Source organism: Scyliorhinus torazame, chromosome 1 (genome assembly GCF_047496885.1).
Source record: "Scyliorhinus torazame isolate Kashiwa2021f chromosome 1, sScyTor2.1, whole genome shotgun sequence".
NCBI lineage: Eukaryota > Metazoa > Chordata > Chondrichthyes > Carcharhiniformes > Scyliorhinidae > Scyliorhinus > Scyliorhinus torazame.
This window is the reverse complement of record NC_092707.1, coordinates 87,641,817-87,654,651: the sequence shown is the minus strand read 5'-3', so window position 1 is coordinate 87,654,651 and position 12,835 is coordinate 87,641,817. Positions and strand designations below refer to the sequence as shown.

The 12,835-nt window shown below is 50.9% G+C and overlaps 1 protein-coding gene across 1 annotated transcript in view; it reads right to left on the bottom strand.

The window, feature by feature from the left end:
* Positions 1-12,835, bottom strand: part of LOC140409326 (solute carrier family 2, facilitated glucose transporter member 11-like) — a 189,018-nt gene that overhangs the window by 54,758 nt on the left and 121,425 nt on the right. The window contains exons 8-9 of the mRNA XM_072497743.1: positions 2,189-2,299; positions 822-923 (exon numbers count right to left, since the gene is read on the bottom strand). Coding sequence (XP_072353844.1) covers positions 822-923; positions 2,189-2,299 — 213 coding nt within the window. The remainder of the gene's footprint in view (positions 1-821; positions 924-2,188; positions 2,300-12,835) is intronic.

Here is a 12,835-nt window from a genome sequence, read left to right as displayed (position 1 = left end):
TATGGTGAGTTTGAGGCTGGGTGCAGTCTCATAAAGGTCAAAGCAAATGTTACAAGGACACCCAAGGAGTTTAATACCAAGTTCGAGTCCTGGGAGAAGGTCAGCCAGGATCATTGCACCTGGCAGAGGTCCTGGGAGGAGGTCACCCAGGATTGGTGCATCTGGCAGAAACAATGTTCTCCTTTGAAAGCATCACATTTCAAGACGTAGCAGCCCCCCACCAGAACCCTACCAGACACCCAGATCACAGAATCGTAGAATCCCTACAATGCAGAGGTGGCCATTTGGCCCATCGAGTTTGCACCGACCCTCTGAAAGAACATCCCACCTCGGCCCAATCTCCTGCCCAACACAACCTAACCTTTGGACACAAAGGGACAATTTAGTATGGCCAATCCACTTAACCTGTCCATCTTTGGACTGTGGGAGGAAACCAGAGCACCCGGAAGAAACCCACGCAGACACGTGGAGAACATGCAAACTCCACACTGACAGTGACCTGAGGTTGGAATCGAACCCGGGTCTCTGGCACTGTGAAGCAGAAGTGCTAACCCACTGTGCCGCCCCAGATGATGAATATAGTGATCCTTGCCTCATAGGATTAATAAGAGGCTTCTTAAAATAGTCCTCCGAGGACTGAAACCATCCCATTCTTTGAATCCTTAACTTAATGTTGACAGTTTTCACAGAGTAACAAACCCAGACCTAAATAATTCTTAATGCCAGTCTAAGTGAATGGTGTCGATAATGACATCCCTCGGTGTTTCCATCAAATCAATATTGATATTCCCTTTCTCCTGTGCCACCCAGCTAACACTCACCTGCAGTGAATAAGTGACTGTCAGAAGTGCCGTTGACAGACTCATAAGCCCCAATCCTCCACAGAAGAGTGTTTTCCTCCCCGCTCGTTCTATCAAGGCTGCCTGCACAACAAGATTCATAAAGGAAAACATTCAGTAACAATGACGCACTGCTTTTTTAATCATATAATTCATAGAATCTCGACAGTGCAGAAGGATGTCATTCGGCCTATCCAATCTGCACCGATCCACTCTGCACTATAACTTTAACCCTGTAACCTTACCCCTAACCTGTAACCCTGCACATCGCTGGACACTAAGTGGCAATTTAGCTTGGCCAATCCACCTAACTTGCACATCATTGGACTGTGGGAGGAAACCGGATCATCCGGAGGAAACTCACAAAGAAACAGGGAGAACGTACAAACTTAACACAGACAGTCACCCAAGGCCGGAATTGAACTGGGGTCCCTAGCGCTGTGAGGTAGCAGTGCTAACCACTGTTCCCCCGTGCTGCCCACGGATATTGGATATCTTTTGACTGGCCTTAGGAAAAACCTATATAGAGTCGTAAAGGACCTCCGATTTGGGTTGGAAGAACTGCTCCCTGGTCTCACAAATCTCGAATAAGATTTGGTTATAAACCCAAGTCTAATGCATCAGTTAGTAGCAGAGTGTATACTGCATCATAAAGATGTCTATCACTGAGCCTCAGGCAATATCACATCCTTTGAAACTGTCGGTGCCTTTTCCCGTGTACCAGAGAATCTGGTAACTTAGGAAGACCTGGAATCTACTCTCAGTTCGTCTACCTAGGCATTTATGAACTAAATGCAATACTTCATTAGTCTGTAAGTGCAACAGAAAGTTCATGAGCGATTGTTTTTTCTACACAATAAAGGTGCCCAATCTCTGTTTACTGTACACAGCTGCTGTACTGAGGCAGATTGAGAAGCAGGTGAGTACTTTGGCTATCAGTCTGTAAGTTAGTCACTAAGATGCAAGGTCTGATATGTACAAACTGATTCCATTATTTCAGTTATTGATGCACTTCCAAACCCATGTGAGCTAGAGTGTCAATCTTCAGATCGTTGCAAAGGCAGTCTGGCAAAGTGGTGCTGGACTATTCGGATTGGCATCGAGGTGCTGTTCTGAGCCCAGCAGCACCAAGGGACCTGCAGCTCGTGGCGTATTGTGTATGGCCTGAGCCAGCCTGAGAGGACTGAGGTTTCAATAACCCTACCCACTGCTTAAAAAAAAAACAGGCTGCTAAGTGGAGCTCATCATGGACAAAAAAGATACAGCTAATGAACCAAGACCTCAAATCGCTGTAATCTGTGGCTTCACCTCTTCCCCTCAAAACAAATTCATGTCATCATTGTACCTACACAGATCAGCAATGTAAACATTTCAACTAGTCCGGTTCCAATGGACACATATGGTATTGTCCGATCAGGAATTCCTGCTGCCTGGAAAATCTCAAAAGCATAAGAATAGATCTGGAAAACAAAAATTGCACAAACGTGCTATGAGAGAAGATGTTTTGTCTTTTACTGCAATTGTTCTTTAAGGGTGAATTATCACATTATGATTTCATGATGCACAGCATTCACTGTTTCTCCTACACTATCTAAGCACGCTCGTTCGGTGATTCATGGAATAATACAGTGCAGAAGTAAACCATTCAGCCTATGGTGCCTCTGCTGCCTCTATGAATATGGCATCCATCGCTTCTCAGCCTTTTGGCGAGGATGAGCGCGAGGTCAGGTGCAATGCCTGGATCTGGTATGTCTCACTTGTGGGGACCATGAATTGGATTACATTTGAATTATTTTTGGAGCAGGCAGGGATTTTTGAATTATTTTTGGAGCAGGCAAAATTTTGGAGATTTGCCCCTGTCCGCACTCTGAGCACTGGCTTTGTAACTCTGATAAAGAAATTTTTAAAAAATAATGGCATCCAATTAGTCCCACTCCCCTGCTCTTGCTCGAGAACGCTTCAAATGTTTTCATATCTGAATATTTCTGTCCAATTCTCCTCCCCTGCTTCCACAATACATAGTAATTAAAGCTCTTACTCAAAGTAAAAACTCTTTATCTCCGTCAGTTTTTCCTTGTCAACATTCAGCAATGGGAAAACCTATCCTCATTACACTCTGAGTGTCACAGATTCTCAGGAAACAACATTGACGAAAAGGACCAGAAATGCTTTGACTATGCCACAGTGTTCATAGGCAATTAGGCTGATTCCATGCCAGGCTGCACCAGAACAAGATCACATGAAACTTGCAGGGTTTATCACTTGGACAACAGCAGCCAACTTCACATAGTTTTTGAATACCATCGAAGGCCAGAAACTGAGGGAGAGAGAACCTCGTTAACGACTTGGATGAACTGATGATACAAAGTTAGGTGGCATTGTAGACAGCCTAGATGTGAGCAGAAAATTGGAAGGAGATATTGACGGACTAGGTGAATGGGCAAAATTGTGGCAGATGGAATTCCATGTAAGTCAGTGTGAGGTTATCCATTTTGGACCAAAAAAGGATAGAGCAGAGTATTTCTGTAGCACCGTCAATATGACGCGAGGCAGGTTGAGGTAATGTCAATTGAAGGCTTTATTAAGCAGAACTTTATCCCCAGCAGCGTGGTTGCAGAATGCAACTGCTGAGCGAAATGGAGGGAAAAACTGGGTTCTTATACCGGCATTTCTGGGTGGAGTCCAGTAGATGGCAGATCCTATCGGGACCTGGCATCCCTCCACCAATAGCCTGTCGACATGTGGTGTACCGTATTACCCCTAATACATACCACCACATTCACCCCTTGTTGAAAAAAAACCCGGCGGGATGGTGGTTCGCATGGTGGTAGGGGTTTACAGAGTCGGTACTGTGCCGTAACTTTGAACAAAACACAAAATTATCGCTTCAACTGGGCCAATGGGCCAAACAGGGTCGGGACGATGCCATAACTATAACAAGACACAATAACTGAAAACTGGGCCAACGGGCCAAACAGGGTCGGCATGATGCCATAACTATAACAAGACACAATAACTGAAAACGTTGAGAGTTAAAGTGATTCGATGAGCCGGATGGGCGCCCTGGTCGTCCTTTCCGATCGTCTCGGGCGTGGTGGTGATAGCGCTGGCTCGAGTCCCGTCGACTCTGGGAGCGTAGCGCTGTCCCCTGTGTCCTTACTCCTGGGCGGGTCTGGGAGGAGAACCGAACCCCCCAGGAAGGGGGTGGCTGCGGGATGAACCGGCGGGAGTGAGGAGGTGGTGATTGGCGTTGGGGGGGTGTGGGTAGCTCCGGCGGGCGCCAGATCTCGCAGGGAGACCGTGTCCTGTCGCCCATCGGGGTACTCCACATAGGCTTATTGCGGGTTGGCGTGAAGGAGATGCACCCGTTCCACCAACGGATCTGGCTTGTGTGCCCGCACGTGTTTCCGGAGCAGAATGGGTCCCGGAGCTGCTAGCCAGGTCGGAAGTGGCGTTCCAGAGAGGACTTCCTCGGAAAGAGGAGGAGGCGCTCGTGAGGCGTTTGATTCATGGTGGTGCACAGCAGGGACCGGATAGAGTGAAGGGCATCCGGGAGGACTTCCTGCCAGCGGGAAATTGGGAGGCTCCTAGACCGGAGGGCCAGCAGGACGGCCTTCCAGACCGTTCCATTCTCCCTTTCTACCTGTTCGTTCCCCCGGGGGTTGTAACTGGTCGTCCTGCTCGAGGCTATGCCCTTGCTGAGCAGGAATTGACGCAGTTCATCACTCATAAAGGAGGACCCCCTGTCGCTATGGATATAGTCGGGGAAACCGAACAGTGTAAAAATGGTACCGAGGGCTTTAATGACCGTGGACGCTGTCATGTCGGGGCAGGGGATGCGAAAGGGAAACGGGAGTATTCGTCCACGACGTTCAGGAAGTACGGGTTGCGATCGGTGGAGGGGAGGGGGCCTTTGAAATCCAAACTGAGGCGTTCAAAGGGTCGAGAGGCCTTAACCAGGTGCGCTCTATCTGGCCTGAAAAAGTGCGGTTTGCACTCAGCGCAGATCTGGAAGTTTCTGGTGACTGTTCGGACGTCCTCGACGGAGTACGGGAGGTTGCAGGCCTTAAGGAAGTGGTAGAAACGAGTGACCCCCGGGTGGCAGAGGACCTCGTGGAGGGCTTGTAGACGGTCCACATGTACATTGGCACATGTGCCGCGAGATAGGGCATTGGATGGCTCGTTCAGCTTTCCGGGACGATACAAGATCTCATAATTGAAGGAGAGTTCGATCCTCCACCGCAAGATCTTGTCGTTCTTGATCTTGCCCCGCTGTGCATTATCGAACATGAAGGCAACCGACCGTTGGTCAGTGAGGAGAGTGAATCTCCTACTGGCCAGGTAATGCCTCCAGTGTCGCACAGCTTCCACTATTGCTTGTGCCTCCTTTACCACTGAGGAGTGGCGGATTTCTGAAGCGTGGAGGGTTCGGGAGAAGAAGGCCACGGGTCTGCCTGCTTGGTTGAGGGTGGCCGCCAGAGCTACATCCAATGCATCGCTCTCGACCTGGAAGGGGAGGGACTCGTCGATGGCGCGCATCGTGGCCTTTGCGATATCCGTTTTGATGCGGCTAAAGGCCTGGCATGCCTCTGTCGTCAGGGGAAAAGTAGTGGACTGGATTAGTGGGCGGGCCTTGTCTGCGTACTGGGGGACCCACTGGGCGTAATAAGAAAAGAAGCCCAGGCAACGTTTCAGGGCTTTGGCACGGTGGGGGAGAGGGAACTCCATGAGGGGGCGCATGCGTTCAGGGTCGGGGCCTATCACTCCATTACGCACTACGTAGCCCAGGATGGCTAGACGATCGGTGCGGAACACGCATTTTTCTTTGTTGTAAGTGAGGTTCAGGGCGTGAGCAGTCTGGAGGAATATTTGGAGGTTGGCGTCGTGGTCCTGCTGGTCGTGGCCGCAGATGGTGACGTTGTCGATATACGGGAACGTGGCCCGTAAACCGTGCTGGTCAATCATTCGGTCCATCTCTCGTTGGAAGACCGAGACTCCGTTCGTGACGCCGAATGGAACCCTTAAAAAGTGGTATAACCGCCCGTCTGCTTCGAAGGCAGTATAGTTGCGGTCACCGGGACGGATGAGGAGCTGGTGGTAGGCGGACTTGAGGTCCACGGTGGAAAAGACCTTGTACTGTGCAATCCGATTGACCATGTCGGATATGCGGGGGAGAGGGTACGCATCTAGCTGAGTGTACCTGTTGATGGTCTGACTATAGTCGATGACCATCCTCTGTTTCTCCCCGGTCTTAACAACTACCACCTGTTGCTAGCCTGGATGATGCCTTCCTTCAGCAGCCTCTGGACTTCGGACCGGATAAATGCTCGGTCCTGGGCGCTGTACCGTCTGCTCCTTGTGGCGACGGGTTTGCAATCCGGCGTGAGGTTCGCAAACAAGGAAGGCGGTTCAACCTTGAGGGTCGCGAGGCCGCAGACGGTCAGTGGGGGTATAGGGCCGCCAAATTTAAATGTTAAACTCTGGAGGTTGCATTGGAAGTCCAACCCTAGGAGTGTGGGCGCACAGAGATGGGGGAGGACATACAGCCGGTAATTTCGGAACTCCCTCCCCTGCACCGTTAGGTTAGCGATGCAGAACCCCGGGATCTGAACGGAGTGGGATCCCGCCGCCAGGAAAATTTTCTGGGTGCTTGGCCGAATTACGAGGGAACAGCGCCTTACCGTGTCCGGATGAATGAAGCTCTCCATGCTCCCAGAGTCGATAAGACACGGCGTCTCTTAGCCATTCACTAGGACTGTAGTGGTTGCCGTCTGGAGCGTCCGGGATCGCGACTGGTCGAGGGTCGTCGAAGCCAGACGTGGTTGTTGAAGTTGAGCATCGTAATCAGGCAGTATGTGGCCATCTGTGTCGGGGTCCTTCAGCCAAGATGGCGGCGTCCACGGATCGAGCGCGGTCAGGGGTGGACAAAATGGCGGCGCCCATCTCTCCCTCGTGGCGTCCGGGGTCCAAAATGGCGGCGTCCGTTGGTCACACGTGGATCGCTGGGGGTGTTGGGTCTGTGGTCCCGTTTCTTCCCCGGAGATAGCGGCGACCCCGCGGGACTTGCACATTGTCGCGTAGTGGCCCTTCTTCCCGCAGCTTTTGCAGGTAGCCGCGCGGGCCGGGCATCGCTGCCGAGGGTGTTTCGGCTGGCCGCAAAAATAGCACCCCCCGGTTGGTCTGGTGTTTTGGCCGCGCAGGTTTGCGGGGGTGGGGGGGGTGTCGGAGAGTCGACCGCAGCGGGGGTCCACGGAGCCCAAGGGGCTGTAGTGCGGTCAGGGGCGTAGGCGCAGGCGTTACGCGAGGCCACATCGAGGAATGCCGCCAGGGCCCGAGCTTCTGTAAGTCCCAGAGATTCTTTCTCCAGAAGCCTCTGGCGGATCTGGGAAGAGGCCAAAACTGCCACATACGCATCGCGGACCAGGAGCTCTGTGTGTTCACTCGCTGTTACCGCCGGGCAGTTGCAGTTTCGACTCAGGAACTGCAGGGCGTTATAAAACTCGTCCAGCGATTCCCCCGGAAATTGCCGTCGTGTGGCGAGCTGGTAGCGAGCAAAAACTTGGTTGGCGGGCCGGATGTAGATATCCTTCAGCGCGGCGATGGCACCGGTGAAACCGTCCTCGTCCTCGATAAGGGAGTAGACGTCAGGACTCACCCTGGAATAGGGGACCTGCATCTTTTGTTCGTCAGTCGGTGTGCCGGTTGGCCGTTCGGAGGTAGCCCTCAAAGCATGCCAGCCAGTGTTTGAAGATAGAGGCCGAGTTAGCTGCTTGGGGTGCGATGCGCAGGCACTCCGGGGTGATTCGGAGCTCCATGTTCCCACGTCGTTTTTTTCAATTTAAATTCTGCTTAATAAATTGTGGCACCGCCAATATGACGCGAGGCAGGTTGAGGTAATGTCAATTGAAGGCTTTATTAAGCAGAACTTTATCCCCAGCAGCGTGGTTACAGAATGCAACTGCTGAGGGAAATGGAGGGAAAAACTGGGTTCTTATACCGGCATTTCTGGGTGGAGTCCAGTAGGTGGCAGATCCTATCAGGACCTGGCATCCCTCCACCAATAGCCTGTCGATAGGTGGTGTGCCGTATTACCCCTAATACATACCACCACAATTTCTAAATGGTTAAGTACAGTGGATGTCTAAAGAGACTTGGGGTTAAGGTGCATAGATCTTTAAAATGGCAGGAACATATCGCAATAGATGCAGAAAAGGCTTTTGATCGGGTAGAATGGAACTATCTGTGGGAGATACTGGGACGGTTCGGATTCGGGCGGGGCTTTATCGACTGGGTATCAGGCTCCTGTGGCAAGTGTACGGACGAATAGGACAACTTGGACTATTTTACACTGCACCGGGGGACGAGACAGGGATGCCCCGTCTCCCCGCTGTTGTTTGCGCTGGCTATAGTGCCTTTGGCAATTGCTCTGAGAGCCTCGAGGGGCTGGAGAGGACTGGTCCGGGGGGGGGGGGGGGGGTTGAGCACAGGGTTCCGCTATATGCGGATGACCTGCTTCTGTACATTTCAAACCCAATAGAGGGGATGGAAGAAATCATGAGGACTCTAGGGGAAATTGACCGGTTTTCGGGGTATAAGCTTAATATGGGAAAGAGTGAGAGGTTTGTGGTCCAGGCGAGGGGACAGAAGAGGCGACTGGGAGAGTTGCCGTTTAGGTTAGTAGAGGGAAGCTTTAGGTACCTAGGTATCCAAGTGGCGCGGGAATGGGACCGGCTGCATAAATTGAATCTGGCCCGGCTGGTGGACCAAATGAATTATGGTTTTCGGAGATGGGACGTGCTTCTGTTGTCTCTGGATGGGAGGGTGCAAACGGTGAAGATGACGGTCCTCCCGAGATTCCTATTAGTATTTCAGTGTCTCCCCATCTTTATTCCGCGGTCCTTTTTTAAGCGGGTCAACAGAGTGATCACGGGCTTCGTCTGGGCGGGCATGACCCCGCGAGTCAGGAAGATAATGCTTGAGCGGAGTCCGGGAGAGGGCGGGCTGGCAACTATTAGTGGGCAGCGAATATAGCCATGATCAGGAAGTGGGTGGTGGGGAGGGGTCAGCAAGGGTGCGTGGGGAGGCGGCTTCATGCAAGGGCACCAGTTTGGGGGCATTGGTAACTGCGCCTCTGCTGTTCCCGCTGGCACGGTACTCTACCAGTCCAGTGGTGGTGGCGGCCCTGAGAGTTGGGAGCCAGTGGAGGCGGCATGTGGGAGCAGTGGGAGCATCGGTCTGGGCCCCAATCTGTGATAATCACCGGTTTGCCCCGGGGAGTATGGACGGGGGGGTTCCGGTTATGGCGGAGAGCGGGGATTGAGAGGATGGGGGATATGTTCATAGAGGGGAGCATTCCGAGTATGAGGGAGTTGGAGGAAAAGTTTGGGTTGGCGAGGGGAAACAAATTCAGGTGCGGGTGCGGGACTTCCTTCGTAAACAGGTGTCAACCTTCCCGCTCCTACCGCTAAGGGGGATTCAGGACAGGGTAGTTTCCAGAGGGTGGGTAGGAGAAGGGAGCGTCTCGGACATTTTTAAGGAGCTTATGGGGTCGGAGGAGACGCAGACCGAGGAGCTGAAGCGCAAGTGGGAGGAAGAGCTGGGAGGTGAGATAGAGGATGGTCAATGGGCAGACACGTTGAGTAGAGTCAACACATCCGCAACATGTGCCAGGCTCAGCCTGATACAATTTAAGGTCGTTCACCGGGCTCACATGACAGTGGTCCGGATGAGCAGATTCTTTGGGCTGGAGGACAGGTACACAAAATGTGTGGGAGGACCGGCGAACCATGTCCACATGTTTTGGACATGTCCAAAGCTTAGGGGATTCTGGCAGGGGTTTGCGGATGTCATGTCCACGGTGTTAAAAACAAGGGTGGCGCTGAGTCCAGAGGTGGCGACTTTCGGGGTGTCGGCAGATCCTGGAGTTCAGGGGGCGAGAGAGGCTGAAGTCTAGGCCTTTGCCTCCTTGGCAGCCCGGAGACGGATATTGCTAGCGTGGAGGGACTCGAAGCCCCCAAAATCAGAGATCTGCGTTAGCGACATGGCCGAGTTTCTCAGACTTGAGAAAATTAAGTTTGCCTTAAGAGGTCAATGCTAGGGTTCGTCCGGAGGTGGCAGCCGTTTGTCGACTTCTTCGGGGAAAACTAACTGTCAGCAGAAGCAATAAAATAAAGGGGTGGGGGGGGGGGGGCGGAGTTAGGCTATTTTCTGTTTAGGGTAGGTGGGATTTGTTAGGGATGGAGATGGATAATGCGCTATGTTTAAATTTGTATTTGTACTGTTTACTGTTATTAATATAAAATTATAAATAACTGAATAAAATGTTTTACAAAAAAAAAACTGGGGTTTGGGTTGGGGGAGTAGTTGGGTCTGGGAAGAACAACAAACAAAGAAATGTACAGCACAGGCACAGGCTCTTCGGCCCTCCAAGCCCGTGCCGACCATGCTGCCCGACTAAACTACAATCTTCTACACTTCCTGGGTCCGTAGCCTTCGATTCCCATCCTATTCATGTATTTGTCAAGATGCCCCTTAAATGTCACTATCGTCCCTGCTTCCACCACCTCCCCCGGTAGCGAGTTCCAGGCACCCACTACCCTCTGTGTAAAAAACTTGCCTCATACATCTACTCTAAACCTTGCCCCTCTCACCTTAAACCTATGCCCCCTAGTAATTGACCCCTCTACCCTGGGGAAAAGCCTCTGACTATCCACTCTGTCTATGCCCCTCATAATTTTGTATACCTCTATCAGGTCTCCCCTCAACCTCCTTCGTTCCAGTGAGAACAAACCGAGTTTATTCAACCGCTCCTCATAGCTAATGCCCTCCATACCAGGCAACATTCTGGTAAATCTCTTCTGCACCCTCTCTAAAGCCTCCACATCCTTCTTGTAGTGGCGACCAGAATTGAACACTATACTCCAAGTGTGGCCTAACTAAGGTTCTATACAGCTGCAACATGACTTGCCAATTCTTATACTCAATGCCCCGGCCAATGAAGGCAAGCATGCCGTATGCCTTCTTGACTACCTTCTCCACCTGTGTTGCCCCTTTCAATGACCTGTGGACCTGTACTCCTAGATCTCTTTGACTTTCAATACTCTTGAGGGTTCTACCATTCACTGTATATTCCCTACCTGCATTAGACCTTCCAAAATGCATTACCTCACATTTGTCCAGATTAAACTCCATCTGCCATCTCTCCGCCCAAGTCTCCAAACAATCTAAATCCTGCTGTATCCTCCGACAGTCCTCATCGCTATCCGCAATTCCACCAACCTTTGTGTCGTCTGCAAACTTACTAATCAGACCAGTTACATTTTCCTCCAAATCATTTATATATACTACAAAGAGCAAAGGTCCCAGCACTGATCCCTGTGGAACACCACTGGTCACAGCCCTCCAATGAGAAAAGCATCCTTCCATTGCTACTCTCTGCCTTCTATGGCCTAGCCAGTTCTGTATCCACCTTGCCAGCTCACCCCTGATCCCGTGTGACTTCACCTTTTGTACTAGTCTACCATGAGGGACCTTGTCAAAGGCCTTACTGAAGTCCATATAGACAACATCAACTGCCCTACCTGCATCAATCATCTTAGTGACCTCCTCGAAAAACTCTATCAAGTTAGTGAGACACGACCTCCCCTTCACAAAACCATGCTGCCTCTCACTAATACGTCCATTTGCTTCCAAATGGGAGTAGATCCTGTCTCGAAGAATTCTCTCCAGTAATTTCCCTACCACTGAAGTAAGGCTCACCGGCCTGTAGTTCCCGGGATTATCCTTGCTACCCTTCTTAAACAGAGGAACAACATTGGCTATTCTCCAGTCCTCCGGGACATCCCCTGAAGACAGCGAGGATCCAAAGATTTCTGTCAAGGCCTCAGCAATTTCCTCTCCAGCCTCCTTCAGTATTCTGGGGTAGATCCCATCAGGCCCTGGGGACTTATCTACCTTAATATTTTTTAAGACACCCAACACCTCGTCTTTTTGGATCACAATGTGACCCAGGCTATCTACACCTCCTTCTCCAGACTTAACATCTACCAATTCCTTCTCTTTGGTGCATACTGATGCAAAGTATTCATTTAGTACCTCGCCCATTTCCTCTGGCTCCACACATAGATTCCCTTGCCTATCCTTCAGTGGGCCAACCCTTTCCCTGGCTACCCTCTTGCTTTTTATGTATGTGTAAAAAGCCTTGGGATTTTCCTTAACCCTATTTGCCAATGACTTTTCGTGACCCCTTCTAGCCCTCCTGACTCCTTGCTTAAGTTCCTTCCTACTTTCCTTATATTCCACGCAGGCTTCGTCTGTTCCCAGCATTTTAGCCCTGACAAATGCCTCCTTTTTCTTTTTGACGAGGCCTACAATATCACTCGTCATCCAAGGTTCCCGAAAATTGCCGTATTTATCCTTCTTCCTCACAGGAACATGCCGGTCCTGTATTCCTTTCAACTGCCACTTGAAAGTCTCCCACATGTCAGATGTTGATTTGCCCTCAAACATCCGCCCCTAATCTATGTTCTTAAGTTCCCGCCTAATATTGTTATAATTAGCCTTCCCCCAATTTAGCACCTTCATCCTAGGACCACTCTTATCCTTGTCCACCAGTACTTTAAAACTTACTGAATTGTGGTCACTGTTACCGAAATGCTCCCCTACTGAAACATCTACCACCTGGCCGGGCTCATTCCCCAATACCAGGTCCAGTACCGCCCCTTCCCTAGTTGGACTGTCTACATATTGTTTTAAGAAGCCCTCCTGGATGCTCCTTACAAACTCCGCCCCGTCTAAGCCCCTGGCACTAAGTGAGTCCCAGTCAATATTGGGGAAGTTGAAGTCTCCCATCACCACAACCCTGTTGTTTTTACTCTTTTCCAAAATCTGTCTACCTATCTGCTCCTCTATCTCCCGCTGGCTGTTGGGAGGCCTGTAGTATACCCTCAACATTGTGACTGCACCCTTCTTATTCCTGATCTCTACCCATATAGCCT